Below are 27925 nucleotides of genomic sequence, written 5' to 3'. Positions count from 1 at the left end.
CTAAAAACACAACAATATTTTCCAAATACGTGCAAAATATTTGGTTAGGTGGTGATTAGTACACGAACGTATAAATGATTGTCATGCATATGCGTACTTTGCATCGTCATTCAGCCGTTACAATATTGACCCTTTCGCTTTCGACGGCGTATTGGCAGGTTGTAAAATGGATCAAAGACGTTCTAAACGGCCAGGCCTTAATCTGAATGAGCATCAGAAGCAGACGGTAAGGGCACTAAAGAGTCAGATGTCTTCTCATTCCGCTAGCGGTCCGACGACAGAAGGTAGCGACCATATCGTCACAAAACTAAGCGAAGAAGAACTTCGCCTTCTTCAGGATGTCGTAGACACATTGAAGAATTATAAAGGAGATTCTGAGCCGATTATTGATGCAGTCGACGGAAAAAGGCTACAGAGAAACTGGTCAGTGGAGAGTTATCTTTCATCAAGCCTTGGAAGCGGAACTTTTGTAAATCCTGGACGATTTTATGTTCGTGTGACGAAGGAGGATGTTCGAACGCTTGAGCAAGTTTGTCTCGAACTTGATGAAGAAGATGAAGCGAAAGCCACCTCAATACCCCACAGTAACGGACATTTACTGAACGAGTCCCTGTCTTTGAGTGATTATAAAAACAAATACAAAAATTACGGATTTAGTATCGCTTTGACAAAGAAGAGTGAAAGCGTAATTGTCGCTCAAAATGTCAGTTGGCTAGGTGCGAAACCAGAAGAATATACCGAGCTAAACAAGTTAAACAAGTCTAATCATACGAATGGAAGCGTACCAAGAAATAATACCAGTTATAGGAGTAAACTTAGAAATTTGCCGCCCCGAGATCGGTTTAGACAAGCTGTTTATTTGGTGATTAATAACCTAAAAATGCAGCCACGTGGAATGGACAAAAATTCCTCCGAGCTGTGGCGGAAACGCGGTCACGCAACATGGCTTACAATGTTATTCACTATTGTGGCGATTATAGCGTTCTTTGCAGACATCGGTACCGATCTCAAAGTTGCAGCGGACCATTTTGCCAAAGGAAACCACTTCTGGTGGGGCAGTTTTACTCTGTTGTTGGTTTTTTTGCCTTCAGCGGTCACAAATTTAGTTTCCTTCCTCTGGTACAAAGAGGATGCTGAATTAGGAAGGCCGCCGAAAAGTGGATGGAGGGCTGTGTGTTTGACCCATCTGCTCCTTGTTGGACTTGTTGAAAGGTGAGTTGCATACAAAACTAGTCAGCAACTTTTGTTGCGTTTGTTTTCTGCAGAGAAAATGGGTTCGCATTGCACCCGTCACGCAACGCATTACGTGATGCGAACTTCGAAAGTAGCCTGTTTTGCACTCTGTCAAGGGAGACATGGACGCGTAGAAAGTTCGTGTTGCTGTTGTTGCTATTTTTAAGGACCTTCTAGTATTAGTGCAAATTGCTTTTAAAATGAAGGTTGTCATGAGTACCAAATTTGTATTTTCTCCTGTGTGGTGGTGGGATGCTTCCGTGTCAGCCGCAGGCTGAAGCGGCGAGCAGCGAGCAGCGCACTATAAAGACTTTTATTAATTAATATATACTAGTAATAATTGCAAATTAGGGGAGTAATAATAATTGCTAAGTATTACAAGCCCCACCCAAAAATAACATTTCTAATCAATTTGGGTGGGAGAACACTGCATCACAAAAATGAAAAGATGTCTCGATACAGTATTCGGAGACCATATCGATATTTTCCAATTGCCGTAAAAGTGATTTTATCCTCGTCCGATCGCTATAAAAATTTCACCAGTGATTGACTATGAATTGAAGTTTGTCAAAATGCAGTTTTTAGAAGGGTAAAATCGATGACAACAATAAGCAAAAAGTTTTGAAATCGATAAAAGCCGAATTTTGCGCGATCTAGACCTGCTACTGAACAGCCAACACCAGAAACTTAAAGTGTGGTGTTTAGCAAATACTTCCGTGAGAAGTAAAAAATTATGTATGTTTGAATTCAAATAAAACGTAAATATATTTCAAACGTTACATTTTTAATAGCCGTTATAAAATGTTTGACAAAAAAGTCCTAAAGAACTCAAATTACTTTTAAGTAGCGTCAGAATGCTGCTCAATATCATATGTCGATGCCAGAAAACTTTGGTGTTTTTTCTTTCTTGCGATCCTGAAAACGAACCTGTTTTCTCACCACATGGCTAAGTGCATATTTATTGTAAGTTTTGACTTTTAGCGCTTGGTATATCTCTATAACGGCTCGACTGAATTTTATTTAAACCTCATAACATAATCTTCACGAGGTATATAATAATGTCAGAAAATTAATGCCCACCATACATACCTCCATGACGTACATTTCAGTGTGAATATCAGCAATGTTTTATATCCAAAAGATGCAATAAAATTCACATTGAAATGAACCAGTAATGGAGGTATGTATTGTTATTTGCTAAACACCACATTTTAATTAAGGGCCTGTTTACATGGAGGTGGGGGACCCCAGATAGGTGAGGTAACTTGCGGCGGATCACCCCACCTATCATGTAAACGTGATCAAATTAAAATGAGAGATTATATGGACAGGCGGGTTACACACCAAAGCGGGTTACCTCACCTACCTGGGGTCCCCCAACTCCATGTAAACAGGCCCTAAGTTCCTGGTGTCGGCTTTTTAGTAGCAGGTCTAGATCGCCCAAAATTCGGCTTTTATTGATTTCAAAGCCTTTTATCTATTGTTGTCATAGTGATATCGATTTTACTAAAAACTTCATTTTGAGAAACTTCAATTCATAGTCAATCACTGTGAAAATTTTATAGCGATCGGACAAGGATAAAATTTCTTTTAACACGATTGAAAAATATCGGTATGGTCTCCGAATACTGTATCGAAACACCTTAAAACATTTACCCATATTTTTAAACCAATTCAACTTTAAAAACGTAGGTTTAAAAATATGCAAAGTTAACAAGAAAAATCTTCAAAATTTCATTACACCGTTACGCTTTTCATTAACAACTTGAGGAGAAGTCAAATACATAGAAAAGATTTTTGTTATTTTGGCTTCCATAATGATTCATGTGGATCACAAGCCTTGAGAACGAGATGGTCATCTTTTGTCCTTTATCCACCCCCCACAGGTACTGGAGAGTTCTTGTTAAATCCTACCAAATAAAACGCAAGAAGGCAACCCAGGTTGTTGACAACCAGCTACTGATAGCAATGAACCTGGATTTAGGGCTACTGCAAATGATCTTGGCCTTTACAGAAGATGCCCCACAGCTCGTGTTGCAAATGTATGTGCTGATCTCGCGCCGATACGTCGAACAATTAAAAGCGACAAGAATACAAGACTTATGGACAATTCTCTCCATTTGCTTTTCTTTTATTTCATACTCCAGAGCTGTAGTAAACTATATAAGCTGCCTGCGTGACTCAAAAAGCCACAAGGGACAACTCCGCTGGTACGGATACCTTTCAATGTGGTTGTGGCGAGCTTTCATGATTATCTCGCGAATATTAGCCCTGGTTTTCTTTGCAACCGAATTCAAAATTTGGTTTTTTCTTGTCCTGTTTCTTCACTTCTTTATTGTTCTTTCATTTCTTACCCGCCAAGAGGTTTCTTTCTTTCCAGGAAACAACTTGAAACAACACTTTTTTCGCGCTGTTATGTCTTACATCCATCTGTTTTGTTTCTTTTGCTTGGAGGGTGTCCGTACTTATCGCTGGGCTGTCAAGTACTACATTTTGACGTTTCTTGAGAATGTGGTTTTCTCTGTTTTATGGTACACAAACAGCACAAGCCATTTGCCAAGGGAAATAGAGATGGCAGGATTTATTTTGATATACATGTTTTTCGTTGTTGGATTAATTATGATGACTGTGTATTACAAGTTTTTACATCCCAGATTCAACCGACCTCGCTTCAGTTTAGCCGCGCCTTTGAAGTCTGAGTTAGCGGATAAAAACTTTGAAAAAAAAGCAGAAAAGACTACAGGACAAAAATTCGAGCTTTGGATTTAAGTGAATGCAATAATCATTGGATTTTATGGTAGCATCAAAGGTAACAACAGTAACAGTTCTATGGAATTATGCAATTACCAGGGAATGATGGAGTCTTGCGGAGCTACCATATTCAGAACACAATGCTCAGTTGCGGCAGTTGACTGTTTTTTCTGTGGAGCGAGCGTAGCCAGCGAGCAGCAGACATAATCAAAAGTCAAATACGTTTCTCTGAAAAATCTCCACAAGATTAACTGGCTGGTTTTGATTTTTGATTTGCGTATTATAGACGAATTTTCTAGCTACCATGTCATATTTTCCTGGAAGGGTTTGCCCCCGACCTCCGTTAAAGTAATCATAACTTTCACGGAATTAAAGTTCACGGTCAAATTGTCATTCCACCCTGTCGTTTAGTAACGTCACCATACTGATCGTAGGCAAGTGAAAGCAGGGGATGTGGAAGAGACTTGAAGGTTGGTTTCTCTAGCTAATCGAGTTTCCCTGTTAAATTTAAATCTTAACTTAAATTTGAATTAAAATAAAGTTTATATCACCTTAAAGGTCAAATGAACCAAAAATTCGACATTTTTTATTTTAGTTCAATTCTAGTGAAATGTGTTTAATATGAACCAAATAAACATACTATGAAGTTTCAGCTCAATTGAAGCAAGTATCTCCGAGATATTTGCAGTTAAAAATTGCTATTTTTTGGCCCTTATCTTCGTAGAGCGGTCGGAAAAATTGCCGGAAAAAACAGCTTGTGACGTCAATGTTGGTCAGGTGAAAAAAAGCGGGAAATTCAAAACAGAGTTTTTCGACTTGGCGCAGAAGTGGTTTGTGCGGCCATAAACCTGGAAAGAACAGGCAATTTGTCTTCAAAAGTTGCAAGCTGTGGTTATAACCTTCTTATCATTTAATTTTCTCGAAGAATACATCATAGTAAACGGACTGTAACGACAGTTACTAATTTCCTTAAGTTGTACTGGAAATGTGCGTGCGTAAGTCCGATTTTTTTGCAAGATGCATTCACAAAATGTGCTCATATAAGGAAGTTCCTGGATATATAAGGTCCGGAGCTCCACGGTGGACACAAAAACAAAATATCTTGGTATAATAATCTGCTCAAAGAAATTCAAGTTTGCCCACAATGTGTTTGAAGTCACTGAACTTTGTCGCACTCGAGCAGATATTTTAAAACCCACGCTCGATCGGACACTTCTAGCTTCGCAGATCACTAAAATATAAACAAAATCCTCAATGTAGAAGTTTTGGCGTTGATATGTGGACAAAAAAGAGTTAATCATTATGTAGTAAATCTTCCCCAAGATCGGTTTCCAGGCAACCATAGCTAGTTTTCAAAGTTTAAACTTGATCGTTTCGCGCAGATTAATTTTGCTTTATTTTGTGTTAAGTTGAACATGCATAACACCTGTCAAGTAAGTAAGATTTCCTTCAAACAAAGTTAAAGTTACATTATTGCAAAAACTTCTTTCCAATTATGTATAAGATTTAATTACCGATTGAGGTCACTTTAAAGACCATAGACGCCACTTCAAGCTGGAAAAGAGATGCGAACAATTCCATCATGCATAAAATTCAGCTTAAGTGAACTAAAAAATGCTTCAATAAGGTTGCAAGACAACAAATTTTCATTAAAAAAACACAAGGCTTGAGGCTCTTATACCTGCTGACAAAGAAGAAGTGAATTTTCTGTACGGAAACAACCTACCTAAAGATCTTAAAAGCAAAAGATGAGTTGCAAGCTTCGCAGCCAAGCCATGATTTCGACTACTTACCGTAGCTAGATTAGCTATTTTTAATAACTGGTCCATGCGAGGGTCTTCATGTTCAAGCAAATTAAACTCAGCAAACTGAATCATTAGAAAGTACAGAAAACTGCACATAAGGATTTGTTTTGCTCGCTTCAGTCGAATCCAGCTCCAGGAATTGATTACGGGCAATGAATCGATTGTTTTGGAGTCATTGCCGGCAGTTGTCGTTCTCCGCTACTTCACAACGAGTGAAAGGAAAATTTGCGTACAGAGATAACAAAACTATGTAATTAAAACTGAAAAAACTACAGGAAAAAAACTCTGACTATTATTACTTGAGCAACAGAGAAATGATCGAAGTAGTCTTTTCTTCTCGAGTAAGCTTGCTGGCCTTCTAAAGTTCCGAGAAAGTTTTTAAAAGCTTGTTCACTTGCATGCGTTAGCCGTTACGGTTCTTTGACTGAAGACAAGGATAAAGCTGGTTCTGCAAAGGTAAATAAATCTGGGCACGTAAAAAAAGTAACCATAACTACTAATAACAGAATACAAGCAGGTTTTAATTCAACCCGGCGAAAGAAGGCACAAAATCAACTCACAAATCGAATGCACAATTATCAGAAAAATACAAACCTTTTTGGAAATGTTCAAAACGTTTTATTCCACCACAGACTGACAGAATGATCTGTTTTTACTCTAACATTGGTTGTTCTGAATCCAAAGTAATTTTCAAGTGACGAAAAAACAACAAAAAGAAAAAAAGAAGCCTTTACAACGAGCAAACGTTCGCACCTCGTGTATTTCATTCAGTCTCAGTCAGAACTCTCACAGAACGAGACAAACAAACGCAGGCGATAAGGGATGCGCAGAAGCTTGCGCAGAACGTTTTTCCGCCCTGAAAGACCAACATTGACGTCACGGACATCACGTAGTCTCCAGTCTATCACGCGGCCATTTCAGAAACGTTTTCGTGAAGTCTTCGGAAATGCTCGGATTTTGATCTTTTATCTTTCTATAAAGGCTTGGGAAGAAAAATATTTACCCAAATCTCACTTAGGATGGTTCTTTTTAGTGTTTGGTGAAGGTAAAGCGACAAAAGAAAATATGTCAATTTTTTGGTTCATTTGACCTTTAAGTTATGTTATGTGAGAGCGAACGTTTCTTATCTTTCTCAGGTTTGAAAAGCATTGATAGTCCGGTAGCATCTGTTAAAATATCACGTAAGAAAGCAAGCAACAACGCTAGTTGTGTTTAGGGAACCTAAAAGAACAAGAAAAATGATGTTGCCACTGTTGCAACCCGCACGGAGGCGTTTTACGGAGAATTTGAAAAACGACGTCAAACGCCCTGCGTGGAAACGAGGCTGAGAATAAAACTTTATCATATCTGCGATAAACATAGCCTGAATTTCATCCGATTACTTCGAGTCGTTATTTCTCCCTCAGTAACGTCTGAATCGACCGGCCGTTAATGCCGTCCAGTGACGTCACTAGTCCTTGACCTTTGCTTTAATTCATGCAAAAAGTAAAACACGATTTTCAAGTGGCAAACCGAGAAATATCGTCTGGAAATGTCTGCATGATACAGAACTGCTTTATTTTTTTCGATCGTAATTCATGTTTAACGTTGAAACTATCAACTGCTTGCAGTACAACTCTGAACCGGTTGTACTAAATTCTATAAATATCAAACTCGGTCGCAATCACGCAAATGAAATAAACACACACACGGAAAAATTAGTTCAAAAACACAATGATTTGCTTTAATTAACGAAGAAAAAAAACAAGGAGACAAGAAAGAAAAGCTAACAGAATCATTACACTTGACGGTAAAAATAGCAAGAAGGTCGAATTATAACATTGATCTCAGAAAACTTCGCGTAAACAAAATCAACGGCCGCCGAAACCACAAAGCGGCTCTAAATGAAAAACTTACACACTCTCCGCAATGATTCTTCATTAGCAGTTCAATTTAGCACTTCAGTTTCGAAGACAAGGGCAATTTTGCTGTTTAAGATAAAGATTAAGCTTATCGAAATGTTTGAACTAAACGAAAGAATGCCGGGGATGCGATCCGCTGAATATCAAGCGACAATCCCGGTAAAATTTTTCATAATTATACATAATTATGCGAATGTTTAGACAATCAACCAATCAAAATCACTACCCGGTTTTCGGGTAGCGAGTGACGTCACTGGACGGCATTAACGGCCCGTCGATTCAGACGTTGTTGAGAGGAGAAAACGACTCGAAGCAATCGGATGAATTTCAGGCTACGATAAACATGGTTTTCCCTCTATTTATGAGGTAAGCTTCTCTTGCTTATTGTGTCTAAAGTAATACGTTGATAGTAGTCGGTAGATAGGCCGAGTTTCCGGTCCGTACTGTAAACTACGGACCGAGCTTTTTTTCCACCCATTTATGGCCCAAGCGCGAAGCGCGCGGGCCATAAATCGATGGAAAAGGACCAGGATCCATAATTTACAGTTGGGACCGAAAAAACGAGGCTATCAAGATGTTAATTATATGGCTTCTTTCAGTTTGGGGCCCAGTTTGGGGGACCGGAAACAAGTGCAGGACGCGCGATTTGACAATCATTTGACAGGCGTTAAGAAAGAAAGTTTTCATTGGCTCACGAAACAATAGCACACAACAAAGGGTTTCCGAGAAAGTGAAAAAAAATTCGCCATGTTGAAAAAGTTTATTTGGTCAAAACTAAGAGCGCTGTAAGTTTTAGCTCTTTAATGTAACGCTGGAGTATTTTGGAAACCGGGCACTGTGTCTTTCTCGAAGTCGTTTTCATCTTTCCTCCGTTGGTCCTTGTAAACAAAAAAAAATGCAAAGGCAAAGAAGCTTTTTCAAGGTAAGTTTGTTGTCATCGTCGAAGGATTCGCTCGTTAATTTTTGGGGGAAAACCTCTCGAATTTCTGCCAGTTCATTCTCGTCTTCAAGCGTGATAAGCGTTAAAATTTTCAAACACGGACCATATTTTCTTCCACGGAAAGGTTACGATTCAGTTTCCACATCAGCTTCGTTCTCATTCAAACAAAGCTGGGTTAAAATCTGGAAAGGCAAAGTCAACATCCCAGTCCTCAGTGTTTACAGACATATTTTTAAGGATATTCGGTCAAAACTAAGAGCACTGTAAGTAGTCAGTCGCCAGCGTGACGCTGGGGTCTTTTGAAAGCTGGACATTGTGTCTGGTTCGGAGTCGCTTCTATCTTTCTTTCGTTTGTCTTTGGAAAAAAACTGCAAATGACAAAGAAGCTCGTCAAGATGATCGGGTGTAGGCATGTTTGTTATCATATTTGTCGAAGGAATTTTCTCATTTTCTCATTTTCTCTCAGGCAAAACATCTCGAATTTCTGCCAGTCGATTTTCGTCTTCTTAACTGTGTACTACGATAAAATTTTCAAACACTGAGGTGCAGTGATGGGTAATCCCTCAGCGCTTGGTGACAGATAAAATTACAATCAAACTTCAACTTAGAGGTAAGTCTCGTTTACTTTTTTAATTAACACATCCTGATAATATGTGGAAAATTGAACCATGTTTATCGAAGATATGATAAAGTTTTATCCTCAGCCTCGTTTCCACGCAGGGCTTTTGACGTTGTGTTCTAAAATACTCAGTAAAAAAGCCTCCATGCTGGTTGCAAAAGTGGCAAATTCGTTTTTCTTGTTCTTTTAGGTCCCCTGAACACAACTAGCCTAGTTGCTTGATTTCTTCAAGAAATGCCCACGGGAGTACATATGCTCCCGGCCAATGAAGCATTTGACACGCTAATCGAGGAAACCGGAGCAGTAGCAACTGAATTGCTGAATTGTCTTGTTAAAGACGGAATCGACGATTTTCACGAACACCTTAACAGACAGAACGGAGACATACAGTTCACCAAGGAGATCGAAGAAAATGGTAAGATACCTTTTCTAGACTGCTTGGTCACTCCCGACAACAACAAACTAAAAACGGCTATTTACAGAAAACCGACACATACCGACCGATTACTAGACCAGTCTTCGTACAACCCGACCTCTCACAAGGCTACTACTATCCGGACTCTGACGAGACGAGCGCAACTAGTTTGCGACTCACCTGACAGCCTACTCTGCGACATGTATAACGTATTCTACCGACTACTATCAACGTTAACAATAGACGACTGTTTAACTGTAACAAGAGAAGGATCGAAACGCACCAATTACTGATCATGATTACGAGTCTTCATAGCCAATAACATCACGGCTTAACTGACAGGCGACCAATAACATCACGACATAACTTACCAATCAGATCAATAACCAGAGTATAATACCATCAACTGACGTGATACAACTCACTTTGACTCTGAAGATGACCACCGCACAGGTTGTCGAGGTGTCAGTCACTGTCAACAACAACAGTCCTATTCAGGACTACGTTCACCCGGACGATCAAACTCAACCTACTTTTGAATTGTTATTGACACTTGTAACTCATCCTTTATTCATACAAGTGCTTATTACCAACTATTATTCATTCAAGCATTCGGCTGTTTCTGATTGGCTTAAATTACCAGGCTAATCTTCATACCAAGCTACCGCTGACCAAATTTGGAAGATGCGAGCAACATACCCATCGATACGATGGTATATTGCCCCAATATACAATGGCAACTTCGTTTCCAGGCAGCAGTGTGGTAGCGCGGTATGCATCGAAACGAAATAGCTGAATTTCTGATTTACAACTGATGGAAAAAGATATTGCCCGATGGATGTGATTCATCACTTTTTTAAGCATCTTTCATATTCTGAAACTGTGAATAATAAAACAGTTATTGAATTTGGCCTTCAAATGATATGAAGAATTGTGCAGATCTCGGACGAAGGCTATTTTCTCCCCGGTGAATACCCTCCCCCCCCCCCCCCCCCCCCAATCTGTATAATTCTTCATAATCATTTCTTACCCAGCCTCATTTCATAATTGTTAGATAACTGAAAGGCTTAAATAGCTAGTTTATCCTTCTCCTGACGTGGGCGAAAAATGGTGAGTAATACGGGCTGATGTCAAATGCCAAAATATTGCAGTTTCCAAGGTGGAGCAGAGATCTGTGATTAGAAAATGCTCCCCTTTGGAAATGCGGCTGTTTTACTATCGCCACCCACCCCTTAACTCATCGCTCACGACAAAACGGCGGTAGAAATCCAATCTAATTTTTGAAACAGTGCCAAGAACTCTAAATTGTTGTGATGAAACTGCCTGAGTTTTTGTTTTGCCCTTAACTATTGGCTGTTGGTTGTTGTTTCTCCTGATATATCAGGTGCACCCAACTAGAATATAGTTCAAAACCACTTAAACATTGCATCGTTGAACATATTTTAGTATTTTAGTATTTAAACGGTAGATATAGGCATATTTTTATCCCCTAAAAATTTTTCATCAGTTCGGATTTCCTAGCTGAAAGTCTAGTGATCCGAAAATTGTAGGGATCAAAACTTACCTTTTCGAAAATTTCAGCCAGAAAAAAAAGGCTCCTGAAAATTCTAGGTTACCTTTTTAGGGTAGAAATCCGTTAAAAATGGGCAATTATACCATTTTTTAGATTTTCGAATATCCTAGGAGAGGCAGGCAAGCAAGAAATTTTACAACAAATGTTCCGAAAATTCTAGATCTCAAATCGTCTTCCGAACAGATATTTTCCGAAAATTGACGTTGGGCGCCCCTGATATATCAAGAAAAAAGACCATGCTGTCAACAAACTTATGTCAGAGTCATGCTGGGACAATACGCGCCGCATGTATCAACATTGTCACTGCATTCTATCACTTTTCTACAACAACTTGATTCAGTCGGATTGAAATCCTGAACTCACCAAATGTTGGGTCTTATTTTCAACTCAGTGCGTTTAAAAGAGTAATAATGGCCCTTTAAAGTAAACCACTCCATCCCATCAGCATATGACTCATGTTGTCCACCATGATACAGCCCGTTGAGATTGGACCAGTGACATGAATCGTACCACCAAGCTCCTTTATATGTGATAGCACAGTTGACGCTACCGGCGTGATCGTTGTCTTGATCTTGTGTGGTAAACTGCCGATTGCTGTGTGAGAAAGTATGTAGCACTAAATTAATAAGTCAACGATGCGAATAATAGTTAAACCCATTTTGATATGTATTGATATTGTATTAAACCGTATATAAAAATGATAGTGATAAACGTAACAAGATATGTATGACTGTGTATCAACTATGGCGCTATAAACTAAAACCTATCAAAATATTACTGACGCAAGCTATAACAATACGTCACGTTACTCGGATTAAGGTGTTATGAATGCGGTCTGTGAACGTGGCACGCGTTCACTAAAAAGGCGTGGCCCCTATAGCAGGAAACACGCTGGGGTGGCAGCAAATGACATGATTAATGAACAGGTTTAGACAGGACAGACTCAAATAGCTTCGAATACAGTCCACCACGTCTGCCCTTAAGGCTGTTAATGTGATGTAATTACAAATTTTGCAAATATGGCAATCCTGGAGAAAAGATAGAGATTGCTGGCTTCTGCAAGCGCTCCAGGTCGTCGCTAAGTTATAGGGAGAGTGCGTGTTGGAAGATACGTGCTCGATATTCTAGAAACGGAGTAACACGCTTGCAGAAGGCGGGATTTTTATCCCGGGCTCTTTAGATCCTATGCAATCTTAGTTTAACGCCTGCAACGCGTTCAGTTTGCCACTCAAATTACAAAGCAAGGTCATGTTTTAAAATGAGGCAATTAAAGTAGAAGTTTTTCACTCGATCCGAGTTTAATTTCGGCCGGTAACTAAATTTGTGCCTTAGATTGTATTCTTAAGGCATGCTTTTCAGTGTGGTTTTGTTCAGTACAGTACTGATAAACCATCAAAAAAGGTTTTCTATATTCTTACTTTGTAGTTTCTCCGCTGGACGCCATTGAGTCACCAGCACTACCATTGTATCCACCAATCAGAAGCCGATATCTATCTGCTTCATCAGACACCTTAAAAGTCCCGTACTCAGCGTAAAATTTGTTGTCTTCAAAGTCCTGCAAATCAACTCTCAACTTCACATCATAAGCGGCTGTCAAACGGTACAGGTTGTCATTTCCAAACCAGAACTCCCCATTCAGGTCTCCAAATCCGTGTTTGTACTGTTCCCAGACCAGAAAAAAAATCGACAGAACCGTCAAAGCGTCTTTGAAAAACCGTCCATCCTCCGCCGCCTGTGGTCATATCGCACAGCACTTGAATTGGTTTGCCGCCATCTGGATTGATGGTGTACAGTCCATCAGAATTAAAACCATCTTGCAGGAGCTGAATACAGCTCTTTGGTTCTATTAAAACAAAATATAAAACCTTTAAATTACTGAACCTACCACTGCTTTCACTTTTTATTCTCTTATTGTTCATTCATAATTACTAATTAATTAATTAATCATTCATAATTACATAATTACGAATTTCAAATATCCTTTTAGCTTGTAACAAGCTAATCGAGGTGGGCAGACAAAATCGTAAGTTACACATTAGTAGGAAACAAGAAAGTAAGAAAAAAAAGGAAAAAAACACAACACGACTAGAAAATATAGAAGATACAATGTAAGTTATGACAATGAAAGATTATTATTATTATTTTCATTATTATGATTATTATCAGGAGCCGATTACTTAATCGGCTCCTGTTATTATAAAAGATTACTAAAGTTAGTTTTATGAAAGCTTTCTTTACTTATGTATTAAAGTGGACGTGTCAACATAAGTATGCCTTGATTTCAAAATAAGTAGAAGAAGGTCGTGTAATATACAGTCGAATACTTTGGGGAATACTGTTCCGCTCCCCCCGGGGGGGGGGACATTCAAAAGAAATGTTGGTGGAGATGTGCCGCCGAGGCCTTCAAACCCAGACCAATTAAGACAAAAATTGTTCATTTCGCTATCCTGTTTAAGACAAGATACATAAATTTTATAATCTTTTACTGTGATAACTTACATTGTATCTTCTTCTATATTTTCTAGTCTTGTTGTGCTTTTTTTCCTTTTCTTTTTCTTACTTTCTTGTTTTCCTCCTACTGTGTACCATGGTGTATGCGGTATCCCACAGAAACAAAACCGCTCCATTTGCGGCCTTTTTCAAAGAGTACCAGACTTTACCAGACAGATGACCACAGGCCCTGATTATTTTCGTCTTGCTTACAGAACTAATTCTTTTTTTCCAGACCAACATCATGGAATTAGACTTTTTGGAAAAAGATTCTTAGTACCGAAATGTAGGCAACTCATCACCAACACTCACACTCAAGGGCACCCTGTTCAAGACGCTAAATAGTAAAATTGTATACTCCGTTCAAGGCTCAAGACCCTGAAAACCATACCCTGTTCAAGGGCACATACCTGTCAATATCAAGTAAGAGGCTAGTAGAAATATTAACCAGGTAAAGAGTTATGAAGTTATTGAAGACGTCATGCATGATGACACACACTTGCATTATTCAGTATTTATACTTCATCAGTAGGAGAATATCAAAAAATTTGGATAACCGGGCCGCTCGATCTATATGGAGCATAGTGTAGTGAGAGCGTTTTCAGATATGTTTGAGCATGGCCCCACACAGCAATACGATAATTTATATAGAGCTGGCTCAAAAATCAACATATGCTCAGTAAGATAATAAACAGCGGAATAAAGTGTCTAAAAACTGTCAAGAGTTTCAAGAGATTTGTTTCGTTCCCATGGGATAACCCATGTATCATAACTACCCCTCTTGCCAGTATTAAGAGAACATATTTTTACTTACTGCAAGGTATTCCAGCATAGCCGTCATCGCAATGGCATCGTACGCTGTTATTTTGATAGATGGGGATGCAGACTCCTTTGTCACCACAAGGCGATCCACCCGTCCCACAAGCACTCTGTTTTAAAGCATACAGGTTTATCTCACGCAAAAGCCTCAATCGGCCTCTAGCCGGCAAACTAGGCTAAAAAAGGACTAAGATCATTTAAAAAAATTCTTGTCAGTTGAGTAGCCATTGCCTGGCCTCACTAAAATAAATCGAACAAAATTGGTATTAGAAAACTAAAAAAAAAAAAAGAAAAAAAAAAGAAAACTTTAGATTCGAGGAGGAGAACAACTACGAGTACGAGATTTGATTTAAAGTATATTCGCTTATTATAAAAAAAAATAGAAAACCCAGAATTCTTAATTGCAATTTTATTTGCCAGAAGAGTTAGCCCTGTTATCTTTTTTGGAGGAGGTTAAGCCCTCTCCCGATCGCAAAATGCTAAAACTTCTAACATTTGATAACTTGTTTCCACTACCAGGACGTCCTCGCTAAACCTCTTAGTAAAATGACGACGATAAAAACCTGAGATCAGGCCCAGTTTTAGGCATATCAAATTCTGCAAGCAGAGTACTTTAGGGGCGTCGATAAAACCCGGAACGCGGAACATTCCGGAACATTCCGGAACATCCCGGCCATGAAAAAATAGAAATAATTTTAATGAAAAAAAATTAATTTAATAAAATGACAATAATAACACAGTTTTTGTAAAAATTAATAATAACAAAATAACAAAAAATAACAAAGAAAAAAACGAAAAATAAAGAAATGATTAAGAAAAAGAAACTGCTATCATCTCCGAGTATGAGAAAACAATATTTTGTTGCAAATAATTTGTTGGGCGAGTGAGGGTCCATGCAAATGACAGTGGTGAGTGAAGGCTTGCTTCTAAATTCAAAATATATTAAAATGGCTCGCGAGGAGAGGGGTTTTCAAGCTTTACTCGCACAGGTACCTCTTGTAATTGTTTGCCATGAGTTAATCATTTGGCGGTTAACCATTTACGGCTCTGCGATGGTCTGAAATGTCGGTGCAGTATGTCATGTCAAATGCGCAAATGCTGCAAAGCAACGTTGTATGAAACAAAGATCGATCAAATGAAGGAGAGCGACCCTTAGTCCTGTGGAAGGAAGTAAAGAGACTCATCGGAGCGCGGCAATCCTCCTCGAGCAACCTGATCTCTTTCCTTGACATCGATGAGTTGGAGGGGTCGTCCATGAGCGAGATTGCTGACCTTATCAACCACGCCTTGTTAGAGCCTCTTGAAGAGAACCGCCTGTCTAACGAGATTCCCAAGCTCCCTCTAGAAGATCAGTCTCCAAAGCATCTAGTGGTTGCGGAGTATGACAGGCGGTCCGGACGGTATTCCTAATTGGATAGTAAGGGAGTATGCGGAATTTCTCGCCTATCCTGTCTCAATCATTCTAAATGCCTCTTTCAAGGAACAGTAGCCACCGAGACCCTGGAAATTGGCAGACGTCACTCCTTTACCCAAAACCAAGCCTGTTAAGGAGATCAAGAAAGATCTGAGTCCTATATCGTTAACACCGAGTATCTCTAAGGTCGCAGAGGACTCTGGCGTCACAGAGCACGTAAAGCCAGCTGTACTGCGCTCTCTGGACCCAAGCCAGTTTAATGCGATACCGAAGTCTTCGACAACTTTTGCCCCGTTGGAGATGCTCCACTAGTGGTCTCAAGGGACTGATGGAAACGGTTCGACTATCAAGACACTCCTGTTTGATTACAAGAAAGCATTTGACCTAATTGACCGTAGTATCTTAGTAAGGAAATTATGCGCGCTTGACATCGTACCTAGCGTCATAAATTGGATAATAGATTTCCTATCAGCTCGCTCACAGAGAATCAAACTCTCTGAAGGTTGTGTATCCGAATGGAGCACAGTACCTTCGGGCGTTCCGCAAGGGACCAAACTAGGCCCTTGGCTTTTTTATCATGATAAATGATTTAACTGGCAGTAATGCTTCTATTTGGAAATATGTAGACGATACCACAACATCAGAGGTAATGAAGAAAGGACAGCATAGCGAGGCTCAAGGTATGGTAAATGAGGTAGTAAATTGGTCAACCAGAAACAGAGTCAAGTTAAACACTGGCAAATGCAAGGAGCTCCGCATTAGTTTTACATCAGATTGTGACTTTCCTCCAGTGGCATAGGAGAGGAGTGCATCAGATTAGTTAAAGATGCTAAACTTTTAGGTGTTACTATCTGTAAGATCCAAGTGTAACATTTTTTCTATTATTCGTTCTTGCGTAATTTGTTTTTCCTTTGCGTACGCAAATTAGTTTATACTTCTTTTCGTCCTTTTGTTTAGTCTTTTTTTTTGGCGTTAATTTAGGTGTTTATTCCTTTCTGTCAGTTTTCGCGCCCTCGTTAGCCTTTCTTTGCTGTTTCATCTTCATTAGCGCCTTTCTAAGTTTCTATAGTTTTATTTTCCGCATGTTCTAGCGTATTTTTCATATCGTAGTTTTGCAGTACAGTTTGTGCAGCTCATTTTGGTCCGCGCTTAGCGCAGTTCTGTTTAGTTTCTTGCAAGTCTCTTCGCGTTATTCGCAGTCCGCTTTACAGCAGTTTTCTCTGGCCGAAACAATGTAAGTGTACTTCACAGTCCTCGTTTTGCAGCTTTGTTATTTCCTTACTCTAATTTACCTTAGTCGCAACTTGTAACTTTTTTGCTTTTTTACCGTTTTAGTTTCAACCCACGCTGTTTGTATGCACACTCTTAGTACCAAGCACGTCGGTTACAATAAATCTTCATTCGAATTTGGTTTTGTGGTGTTGTTATTAAAGGCCAAGAGACTTACACGCTTATTGCAGTTTCACTATCTCTGGTGACTTAACATGGAATGCGCACATCACGGAAGTTACTATGAAGGCAGAAAAGAGGCTCTATTTTCTTGTTCAGCTAAAAAGAGCTCGTGTTCCACAGAAAGATTTATGCCTTTTTTACATTACATGCGTGCGCTCCGTCATTGACTATGCTGCGCCAGTTTTCTATACCGTGCTTCCAGCCTACCTTTCGTAAGAATTAGAACGCGTTCAGAAAAGAGCAATGCGAATCATATGTCCTGGTATAGAATATCAGCAAGCTTTAGCGCTTATGAGTTTACCAACGGTTGCGGAGCATCACCACAATATTTGCACGCGCACGTTTGAAAGCATAATGAGCGACCCGAACCACAAGTTAAGAAAGTTGTTGCCGCCTCTTTATAAGAGCAACTATAATCTAAGGCACGCGCGCTCTTTCACTTTGCCGCGTTGCAAGACAAATAGATTTAAGAACAGTTTTTTTATGGCCTTAGGAAGAATTGTAAATAATTTTTAGGTTTCTTATTATACGTTTTTAGTCTTAGCTATTACAATTATTACTCATTTTTACAATTATTACCATTATGTAAATACGCAATTCAGCTTATACTGCAATGTATTTAATAAAGTACCTAGCTACCTTTAAATAAGCCAAGTCGGTAATTAAGTAACTCATGTCAAGCCAATAAATAGTTATATATAACTGACATGTTCTTACTTGAGGTGCTTTACTTTCTTGAGGTTCACATGAAGTACTTACAGACTAGGCTCTGTGAACTTAAGAATAGCTAAGGGGCTCCTGTCTTTCGATTTTAGTTGACAATACTCACATTCGTAGTAGTTTCTATACTGTTTACAGTCAGCCTGATATTTCAGACGTCTCCTCGAGTCGCAAGAGGAGTTTGCGACTCGTGGAGGCCGCGGAAATTCAAGCTAGTTTACAGTCCCCTCTTTTTTCCCGCCTAGTTGAGGATGGAGAATATTTATTCGAGGTTTTCGAGTCCCCTGTGACGTTGCATTTTTTTTCCACTCTGTGTGCTGAAACGCTGCCCCCACCACCCTAGATTTCGAGCCCAAGCCTATTTTATCGAAGACACTTAAAGGTTTGCTAATGCGACCTGTTATTTTTGAAAACACTATTTTCCATGCAGTTAAATTCACTGAATATTACAGTATTCGTTTGTTACGTACTCGGGTCAAAGGTGAATGGAAAGGAAAGGAGCCGTCCGTCTTTGTTTGTTTGTTTCTTTGTTCCACCTTGCTAAATATATCATCATCTCGGAGCATTTGGTTCCGTCGTGTCAGCGCGTCTGGGGACTGAAACGGGCATAGAAAGTCGATGTGGATCTCCATGATCACGGGAATCACAACAGCCCCTCCCATAAAAGTTGTAGTTCCACACACACACGTTAGCAAACCATACGAGTTAGCACCAACTTCGTTCTCACCAGTTTAGTCGTCAGAGGATACCCAAATCACTTTGACAGTGGCGATCGCAATCTTCACCTTGGCGAAGGAAAATAGGGGGCTGTGATCTAGCTTGAATTTCAGCCATCTCTTCGAGTCGCAAACTTCACTTGCGACTCGGTAGACGGATACAATTCAGGCTAACTGATAATAGTTGAAACTACCGCTGCGCTACCACTGCCACTGCCACTGCAACTGATTCACGGCGAATGTGATTCTTATCTGCTAAAGTCCAAAGCGACGAGCCCCTAAGCTCTTCTTACGTTCGAAAAGCCGTAAAGTAAGTGGATAACCGTTAAACCGCATGGCAAACAATAACGAGGGGTGGCTGTGTGAGGAAAGCTTGAAAGGCCCTCCTCGCGACCCATTTTAATACATTTCGAATTTAGAACCAAACCTTCACTCATTTCTGTCATTTTCATGGACCCTCGCCCCACAAATTATCTGCGACAAAAATATTGTTTTCTCATACCCGGAGATGATTCGAGTTTCTTTTTCTTTATTTCTTTCTTTTACGGTTTCCTGTTATTTTAGGTTATTATTAATTTTTACGAAAATAATTTTATTATTATTATTATATTTTTTTCATGAAAATTATTTTTTATTTTTTCATGTTCCGGGATGTTCCGGAATCTTCTTGAATGTTCTGTGTTCCGGGTTTTATCGACGCCCCAATTTTAGCGGTTGTCATACATTCTCTCTAACGGCTACCGCTAAAATTGGGCCTGATACAAACTCTCTCACCCTTGTGCTCGTTACGGCCAGATTTTGGCCGTAACGCTGATTGGCTGTTAGAACAATGCCACAAGATCTGATTGGCTGTCGGAAACGCCTGAAGTTGAAAGCGCTTATTCCTCGCGTGGTTGTTTTCATGAATGATCCGCCGTCGGCGGAGAGAAGGATCGATTTTGCTGTCTTTTTTATTGCCTTAATATGTGCCATGGAAATTCAGAAAAATTCAGTTGGTTGCTCATATCTTCTCAGGATTTGCTTTATTTACGGAACTAATGTGACTGTATCGCGGAGTTGAATCCCTCTGCAAGTTGTTGACTGCTAACAAGGTGCCTTTTGATTTACCAACGAGTGAATGGAACAAGTGCGAATCAAAATACTGTCCATCTTAAAACTGGTTTGATTTGAAAGTTTGGCCGGGAATGACTTCTCTGAACAGGGTACGCAAGCGGGGGCTCACTGCGAAAGAAACCTCAATCGCCAACTGTGAAGAAGTATAAGACGAAAAATATCGCATCGCTATTCAAGGAATTTTTGTAGTCATTATTATAAAAGCTGGTGGCGCTAGTCTTAAGGTAACAGACTTGTGGTTTGTCTTCGCTTTTTGTAAGAAATAAACCAGGAAAACTGGTGTCCTCGCTCGTTAGCCGTTTGCTGTTTATTTATGCGATTAATAAATTTAGCGAGCTTTTTAGACCTGCAGTAAAACGACGACACAACTAAGAAGAACTACAAAGTGTGTTTGTAATATTGTTTTTCGTTTTGTTTATAGGTCAGGTGAGCATGCAGTTAGTGGCAGATAATATTTACCTGGATTTTTTGAAAATATATTTTTTAGACGTTTGTTTTTTTAGTAAATTCGCAAATATTATTGCAAGTGTACGCACAGGCCAACTAAATCAGCTGCATGAAATACACTTGAGAACTCGTTTGGTTTGTTCTGAAATAATTTATACATCCTTTGAAAAAGTTCGCGATATATTTTTTCAAGATGTCCAAAGATTTATGTACTGGAAATCGGGGAAAATTGAGGAAGAAAATATTAAGGCAACAGAAAAATAGAAATTTCAGTATTTTAAATTCGAGCGCGCCTAGCCAAAATAATACGCTGTGGCTTGCCTAGTCCCTGTACGGCGTTTTCCCAATCCCTCTCGGTCAATTCGTTTCGGTGACGTATCCGAGGCGAACGAGCGGGAAACGCCTCACATTTTTCCATGGACCACGTAAACCGAAACGCTTTGGCCGAGAAGAAACAACGAGGCCTAGGGACTAGGCAACGCTGTGGCTATATGGCTGGTAACCGGTCAAGGTGTTTTAAATGACCGGTAGTCCCATATTTAGCCTGAAGATCATCCGACTGCTTCGAGTCGTTTTCTCCTCTCAACAACGTCTGAATCGACCGGCCGTTAATGCCGTCCAGTGACGTCACTCACTACCCGAAAACCGGGTAGTGATTTTGATTGGTTGATTGTCTAAACATTCGCATAATTATGTATAATAATGAAAAATTTTAGCGCGATTGTCGCTTCATATTCAGCAGAGGGCATCCCTGTCATTCTTTCGAGTAGTTCAAACATTTCGATAAGCTTAATCTTTATCCTAAAGCAAATTGCCCTTGTCTTCGAAACTGAAATGCTAAATTGAACTGCGAATGAAGAATAATGATTGCGGAGAGTCGGTAGGTTTTTCATTTGGAGCTGCTTTGTGGTTTCGGCGGCCTGTGATTTTGTTTAGGCGAAGTTTTCTCAACCTCGTTCCAAGGGTTCTCTCCAACCCTGGGAACGAGGTTGAAACTTTCTGCGATCAATATTATAATTCCAGGGGCACCCAACGAGAATATAGTTCAAAACCACTTAAACATAGCATTGTTAAACGTATTTTAGTATTTAAACGGTAGATATAGGTATATTTTTATCCCCTAAAAATTTTTTATCTGTTCGGATTTCGTAGCTGAAAGTCTAGTGATCCGAAAATTATAGGGATCAAAACTTACTTTTTCGAAAGTTTTAGCCAGAAAAAAGGCTCCCGAAAATTCTAGGTGACCTTTTCAGGGTAAAAATCCGTTAAAAATGGGCAATGATAGTAGTTTTTAGATTTCGAAAATCCTTGGAGAGGCAGGCAAGCAAAAAAATTTACAACAAATGTTCCGAAAATTCTAGATCTCAAATCGTCTTCCGAACAGATATTTTCCGAAAATTGTCGTTTGGTGCCCCTGTAATTCGACCTTCTTGCTATTTTTACCGTCAAGTGTAATGGTTCGGTTAGCTTTTCTTTCTTGTTTCCTTGTTTTTTTCCTCGTTAAGGACCAAATAGCTTCTTTTGAATTAAAGCAAATCATTGTGTTTTTTAACTAAGTGTTCCGTGTGTGTTTATTTGATTGCGTGATTGCGACCGAGTTTCATTGTAGAATTCAGTACAACCGGTTCAGAGTTGTGCTGCATGCAGTTGATAGTTTGAACGTTAAACATGAACTACGATCGAAAAAAAATAAAGCAATTCTGTATCATGCAGACATTTCCAAACGATATTTCTCTGTATGCCACTTGAAAATCGTGTTTTACTTTTTGCACGAATTAAAGCGAAGGTCAAGGAGTAGTGACGTCAATGGACGGCATTAACGGCCGGTCGATTCAGACGTTACTGGAGGGTAATAATAGTAATAATAGGGGTCATGAAAAATGGGCCGTTAAAAGGGGGAGGGCCATGCAAATATGTGTCCGTAATCATGTAGATGTTCACCCACAGAAGAAAAAAGAAGTTCTTTATTTTGTAAAAAAAAACGTGGGAGAAATCAGCATTATTAAAGAGTCCGACTCTGATTCTGTCAGCTGATCACTCGACTCTCCTATTTCTCCCACGTTTTTTTTACAAAATAAAGAACTTCTTTTTTCTTCTGTGGGTGAACATCTACATGATCACGGACACATATTTGCATGGCCCTCCCCCTTTTAACGGCCCATTTTTCATGCCCCTCCCTTTTCTGCAGTCACGAAAACCCCTATTATTACTCATCTGAAATGTACGTATAATGCATTACAAAGAACAGATTAGAAATATATTTTGAGCTTACATAATACTGACTCACCCTATTGTATTGCAAGAACTAGATTTTATCATTTATACAAGAGGGGGAGGGTCATGATAGGCTTAGCAAATTTCACTCCTATTGCAGGGATGGGTCACCTCATTTCCGAACCCAAATTTAAAATTCCCACTCCCCCCCCACCCCCTCCCCCACTGCTAATTTCTGACAAGTTCCTTAGAACTTTTTTCAGCTCGACTGCCGGTCAAGGTTTTCAAAACACTAAATGGCCGGCAGTCCCCTATTCTCAGTAAATTTAACAAATCGAAAAAATTCAGCCGTTCTGAACTATTATAAAGTCGTGATCCTGATCAAAGTCTCTACGCGTTAGTTCCCTTCTGGAGCTGAAATACACTTCAACATTATCTTGTCGACGTTATGATGAAACAAGACCAAGCTAGACCAAACCTCAATGTTCTCATCATTGAGTGATAGACCCCCTTAAATTGACTACCTTTAGCATGTCCAGTGCTTCCGAAATCCAAGAATGAAAAGAAAAGTATACTTTTAAGGGAAAAAACGATCACTCTTGGCGTTTCGTGAAGGAAAACGTATATAAAGATTAAAGGTGCATAGGGAGATTTTTCCAGAGGTCAACTGCCATGAAGAAAATTGTCTGTTGGCTCAGAATTTCAGCAGAGTATGGAAGATGTTAAAGAACAAAATTACTCGGCAGAAAGCATCCTCAAGGCTATAAAGGCGGCAGTATATACCCTATATACCTTGAGATGAAGAGGGATGAAGTTAACGCTGAGACCTGATCATAAAGGTTAACAACTTAAGAGAGAATACACCACATCAAAGCGGACATACTTCTGAAAGTACCGGACGTGAATTTTTTCTTGGCGCCGTAAGGCGCGTCGCGAGCGCCGAAGGCGCAAGCACCTAGGGGGGTCTGGGGGCATGCTCCCCCAGGAAATTTTTAAAATAGAATACTCAGAAACGCCATTTCCAGCGTTTCTGGAACCAAGGAAACAGTTTCCTAGGCAATGCTGGCGCTCACTAAAATTCTCTTTAAAAAGTAAATTACTGAATGAAAATGGTCAGTTGGTAGGGGGAGGGGGAGGGAGAATGGCAACAACAGAATTTTCATTGGCTTATCATTGCGAATTTATTTGATTTTCAAAAAAGATGTTTGGTAACAATTCCGTTTAAATGAAGAGGGGAAACCAATAAAATATCCCGCCGCTCAATAAGCAAAGAAAAAAGAGTTATATGGCCGTTTTGAAGAATGTAATTGATTATTCTGTTATCCTCTAGTCAGTATGTTCATGAGATGCCTTAGTAAGAAAAATATATAATACAGTAGTAAAAAAAATCGCCAATATTGATCTCAAAGTACCGGACGTGGAATGGCAAACGACCGGACGAAACGTCCGGCCTCCGGCCTCAAATGAAAACCCTGCCTACAGTTCTATTACCACTGGTTTGCATACATACCAAATATCAACTAACAATCAGCCTATTCACTACTAATGTCCACTAAAAAGGTATACTCCATGAAGGCATTCCTTATCCTTCGTAGCTACCTGTACGCACGGTACGCACGTACATATCTGAAAAAGTTGAGCGTCAAAATCGCAATAATGAAATAAGATAAGAAAGTGAATAATGAAAAATAAAAAGCAAAGGATAAGATAGGTAAATATAATTATATTACGTTCACAGTTTGACTCAATTCATTTAACAATGGACTCTTTAAGTTTAAGTTTTACGCCCGAATGTCGGCTTCCAGAAAAAGAAATTATTTATAATTTCCTTTTCTTGTAAGAAATTAACGATGCACTTTATTAACGCGATTGTAAAAAAATCGCGTTGATTTAATTAGCAATTAATGAATTCGGCTTTCGTAGGATATGAAGAATTAAGCAGATCGAGGAGGGTGTTATCCACCGAGGCCGAATTTGTTTTTAATAGAGACGCATAAAAGTAATTAGATACAAAGTACCACTTTCGATTTAGGATTCAAAATTTCCGGAGACTTCACCAAACCGGGACGTTTCATATTTTTGGATTCTCGCATCTGCGCCTGTTTAAGTTATGCAAAGCGATTGACGTGTTTCAGACAATGAATCCAAATAGACGATAAAGAATTTTCAGATTACTTAGTTATGTCATTTCAGATACAGTGAAAACGCTTGGTCTTACGGTTACCTCACCTTTTGGAACCTTGGGTGGGGTGGGGGGTTAGGGGTATTTGGGGAATTGTGCGTACCTCTGAAAAACTCCTGGCTACGCCTCTGCTGTTAAGAAATAAACGAATCTGATGAGGATTTGAAGAAAATAAACCGACGGCTCAAATTCACTGGACTTATGAAATTGGAATAACAACTTAGTTAAAGTTTGAGTTAGATGTGATATATTGGCGCGGTATTGTTCACTTAGTAAAACGGCTTTGTAGGAACTGTTGTAATCACGCTGCTTCGCATTGACATTGTTCCATTGAATTTGTTCATTGTCATAAACTTGTTTTTTTAGATGGCTAATTAGATTGCTATCGTGTTTGTTTGTTTGGTTGGTTTTATTGACCGTTTTTTTTTTTTTCACGGCTATATATTCTGTAAAACTAACTAACTAAAGCATGAAATAAAGAAATTATAAATTATAAAAAAAATTAAAGACTGAAAGAAAGAAAGAAACAGGAGAGCTAATTATAGCTGCATTAGAGTAAAATCTTATCAACAAGCGCATATCATCACATCATAAAAGATGGGAGAGACCCTTTCTTTATCATATTATCTCGGGCTGCCTGCCAAGAACGTAAAAAACGGAATTTTATTATATAAGCAACGAGATTTATTCACAGAATGACAGTGATGGAAAAATCGTTCTGTTTTTAGTCACAACCAATCAGCAACGCGAACGTTAAACTGTCACTAGTGAAAAAACATCGTTCGCTGCGTCTGATTGGACGAAAGATGTTTTTTCACCAGTGAAAAGTGATCGTACGGGAAACCACCTCACTTTTGGCGCGAAAACTGGCAAGCCGCCTTTTTACTTTCAACATGTCGGGAAGGTTTGTGGACGTCGGTTTCGGTCGGTTGATAATTTCATCGCAGCAATCTATGGGTTTTTTTAGCTGGGCTGAGGCTATTTGCCATCAACATACAGACAGTGATCAGTCATCCCACACCAGAGGATTTTTGGAGGACACTGTGTGTTGATTCTTACCCAAACGAAATCACCCATACACCCCCGGCCTCAAAAGTCAAATGTTCGGCCCCTAAAACTAGCCTGAATTTCATCCGATTACTTCGAGTCGTTATTACTCCCTCAGTAACGTCTGAATCGACCGGCCGTTAATGCCGTCCAGTGACGTCACTACTCCTTGACCTTTGCTTTAATTCATGCAAAAAGTAAAACACGATTTTCAAGTGGCAAACCGAGGAATATCGTTTGGAAATGTCTGCATGATACCGAACTGCTTTATTTTTTTCGATTGTAATTCATGTTTAACGTTCAAACTATCAACTGCATACAGTACAACTCTGAACCGGTTGTACTAAATCTATAATCAAACTCGGTCGCAATCACGCAATGAAATAAACACACACACGGAACACTTAGTTCAAAAACACAATGATTTGCTTTAATCAAAAAGAAGCTATTTGGTCCTTAACGAAGAAAAAAAACAAGGTGACAAGAAAGAAAAGCTAACCGAATCATTACACTTGACGGTAAAAATAGCAAGAAGGTCGAATTTTAACACTGATCTCAGAAAACTTCGCGTAAACAAAATAACCGGCCGCCGAAACCACAAAGCGGCTCTAAATGAAAAACGGCTTAAGCGACCAATTGCAACTAAAAGGTACACGAGGTGCTAGCGTCGTTTGAGATAGAAATCCTCGTAGGAATAAGACGTTGATTTTACAGTTTCTTAGAACGTAATTAATAATGGGGTCACCCAAACAGTGAATCTAGCCTTGTTCGATAGATTGCTCAAGGGCTTTAAGGCCTGGGTCAAAGGTGTGTTCGGAGAATATGATTGAATAACAATATCTCTCGCTAGGAGACTTAAAACAAAATGAAATTTTCCCCAAAAGTAAATCTTGAGGTCTTCTTGCAACGTTTAATTATGATCACGTGACCAAAAGTTGAACATGAAGGAAGTTGGCGAATTGGTGGCAAATTTACTTTGTTTGGATAATAAGAGGATAAACATACCTAACTTTCTACATTCGGAATGAATGTACGCGAAGTTTAAAATTTAAGTTTTAAATAATTCAAGGTTAAATTAGGGCATTTAAAATGATGTTTTCCCTCATAATTTTTATTGAAGTGCAATGGACGGTCATTCCTAACGTGAAGTGTTAGAGACATTTAATAAGAATGAGAAAAATGTTATCGCTCGATTTCTTTTCTTAAACCCGCTACCGATTTGTCCAATTATTTCAAAATGGTCACGTGAGATATCATGTGATTTATTAACACAATGTTTTACTTAAAAATGTTAAGGACGATGGTCATGATTTCTTTATGTGTGGCAAATTTTGAATCAGCTACATAATCTGTACCAAATTTATAGCCAATAAAACATTTTCCAAAGGTAAACCTATTGGACCCATGGCTTAAACTACTTGAGTGACCAGGGCTACTTGCAATGAATTCAATACTTTCTGATAAAGGTTGGAAATGTTTTCATTTATTTTAATGTATTTAACCATCAAGTACGTAATTAGCAATAGTCCTTAAAAAGTGTGTTTTTCAGCTATCTTGCAACCAGTTTTTGAAAAAGACTAACTTATTTCACTTTAAGATATGTGAAATTCTTAAGCCTCGAAAACTTCACCTGCAACTACGATAACTTTAAAATTTTCCCTTTCAAATGGTGAATAAAAGCAGATGATACCTGAAATCCTCCGTACTTGAAATTTGCATCTTCCATGAAGTTCTCACGATCAACAAATCGATCAGAGTTGCTCAGTTGACACAAATGCTTCGTCAGGCTGGTCTCTGAAGGTCCAAAGTTGTAAGATTGACAACGATGTTCTCCTACACATTTAAATTGACAAGCTAATTCTGATTCTACTTCTTCATCTTTAATCACACTTCCATTCAACCTCCTTTTTTCTACTGGCTCGGCAAAGTTTAGAGTTCTCCAACCCACACCAGGATATGAAATATGTCCCAGGCCAAAAATGTTCTCTATAAAAAGGAGTAACACCAAGAAATTCATCGTGCGAAATAGTTCGAAAACTATTGCGCAGTGAGGAATAAAGGCCGAGAAGAAGCA

The 27925-nt window shown here is 39.1% G+C and overlaps 1 protein-coding gene and 1 pseudogene across 3 annotated transcripts; one reads left to right on the top strand and one right to left on the bottom strand.

Annotated features, from left to right (window-relative positions):
• On the top strand, positions 1–16456 carry LOC140942517 (XK-related protein 8-like). 3 transcript variants are annotated; one of them, XR_012166547.1, is made up of 3 exons: positions 2–1212; positions 9440–9664; positions 13963–16456. XR_012166547.1 is itself a non-coding variant. In XM_073391433.1 (2 exons), the coding sequence occupies exons 1-2, from the start codon at positions 167–169 to the stop codon at positions 4000–4002; spliced, it is 1929 nt and encodes a 642-aa protein (XP_073247534.1). In that variant the 5' UTR covers positions 1–166; the 3' UTR covers positions 4003–4541. The 3 variants fall into 3 exon arrangements, 2 of the variants coding, with proteins under 2 accessions (XP_073247534.1, XP_073247535.1); XM_073391433.1 differs by lacking the exons at positions 9440–9664; positions 13963–16456 and adding an exon at positions 3120–4541 and having other exon boundaries at positions 1–1212; XM_073391434.1 differs by lacking the exon at positions 13963–16456 and having other exon boundaries at positions 9440–9675.
• LOC140942518 (microfibril-associated glycoprotein 4-like) lies at positions 11116–27884 on the bottom strand (annotated as a pseudogene).
• Positions 27885–27925: the final 41 nt, after the last annotated feature.

Source organism: Porites lutea, chromosome 7 (assembly GCF_958299795.1).
Source record: "Porites lutea chromosome 7, jaPorLute2.1, whole genome shotgun sequence".
NCBI classification, from domain to species: domain Eukaryota; kingdom Metazoa; phylum Cnidaria; class Anthozoa; order Scleractinia; family Poritidae; genus Porites; species Porites lutea.
Note: the sequence above shows the minus strand (reverse complement) of the source record. Positions and strands in the feature narration are given on the sequence as shown.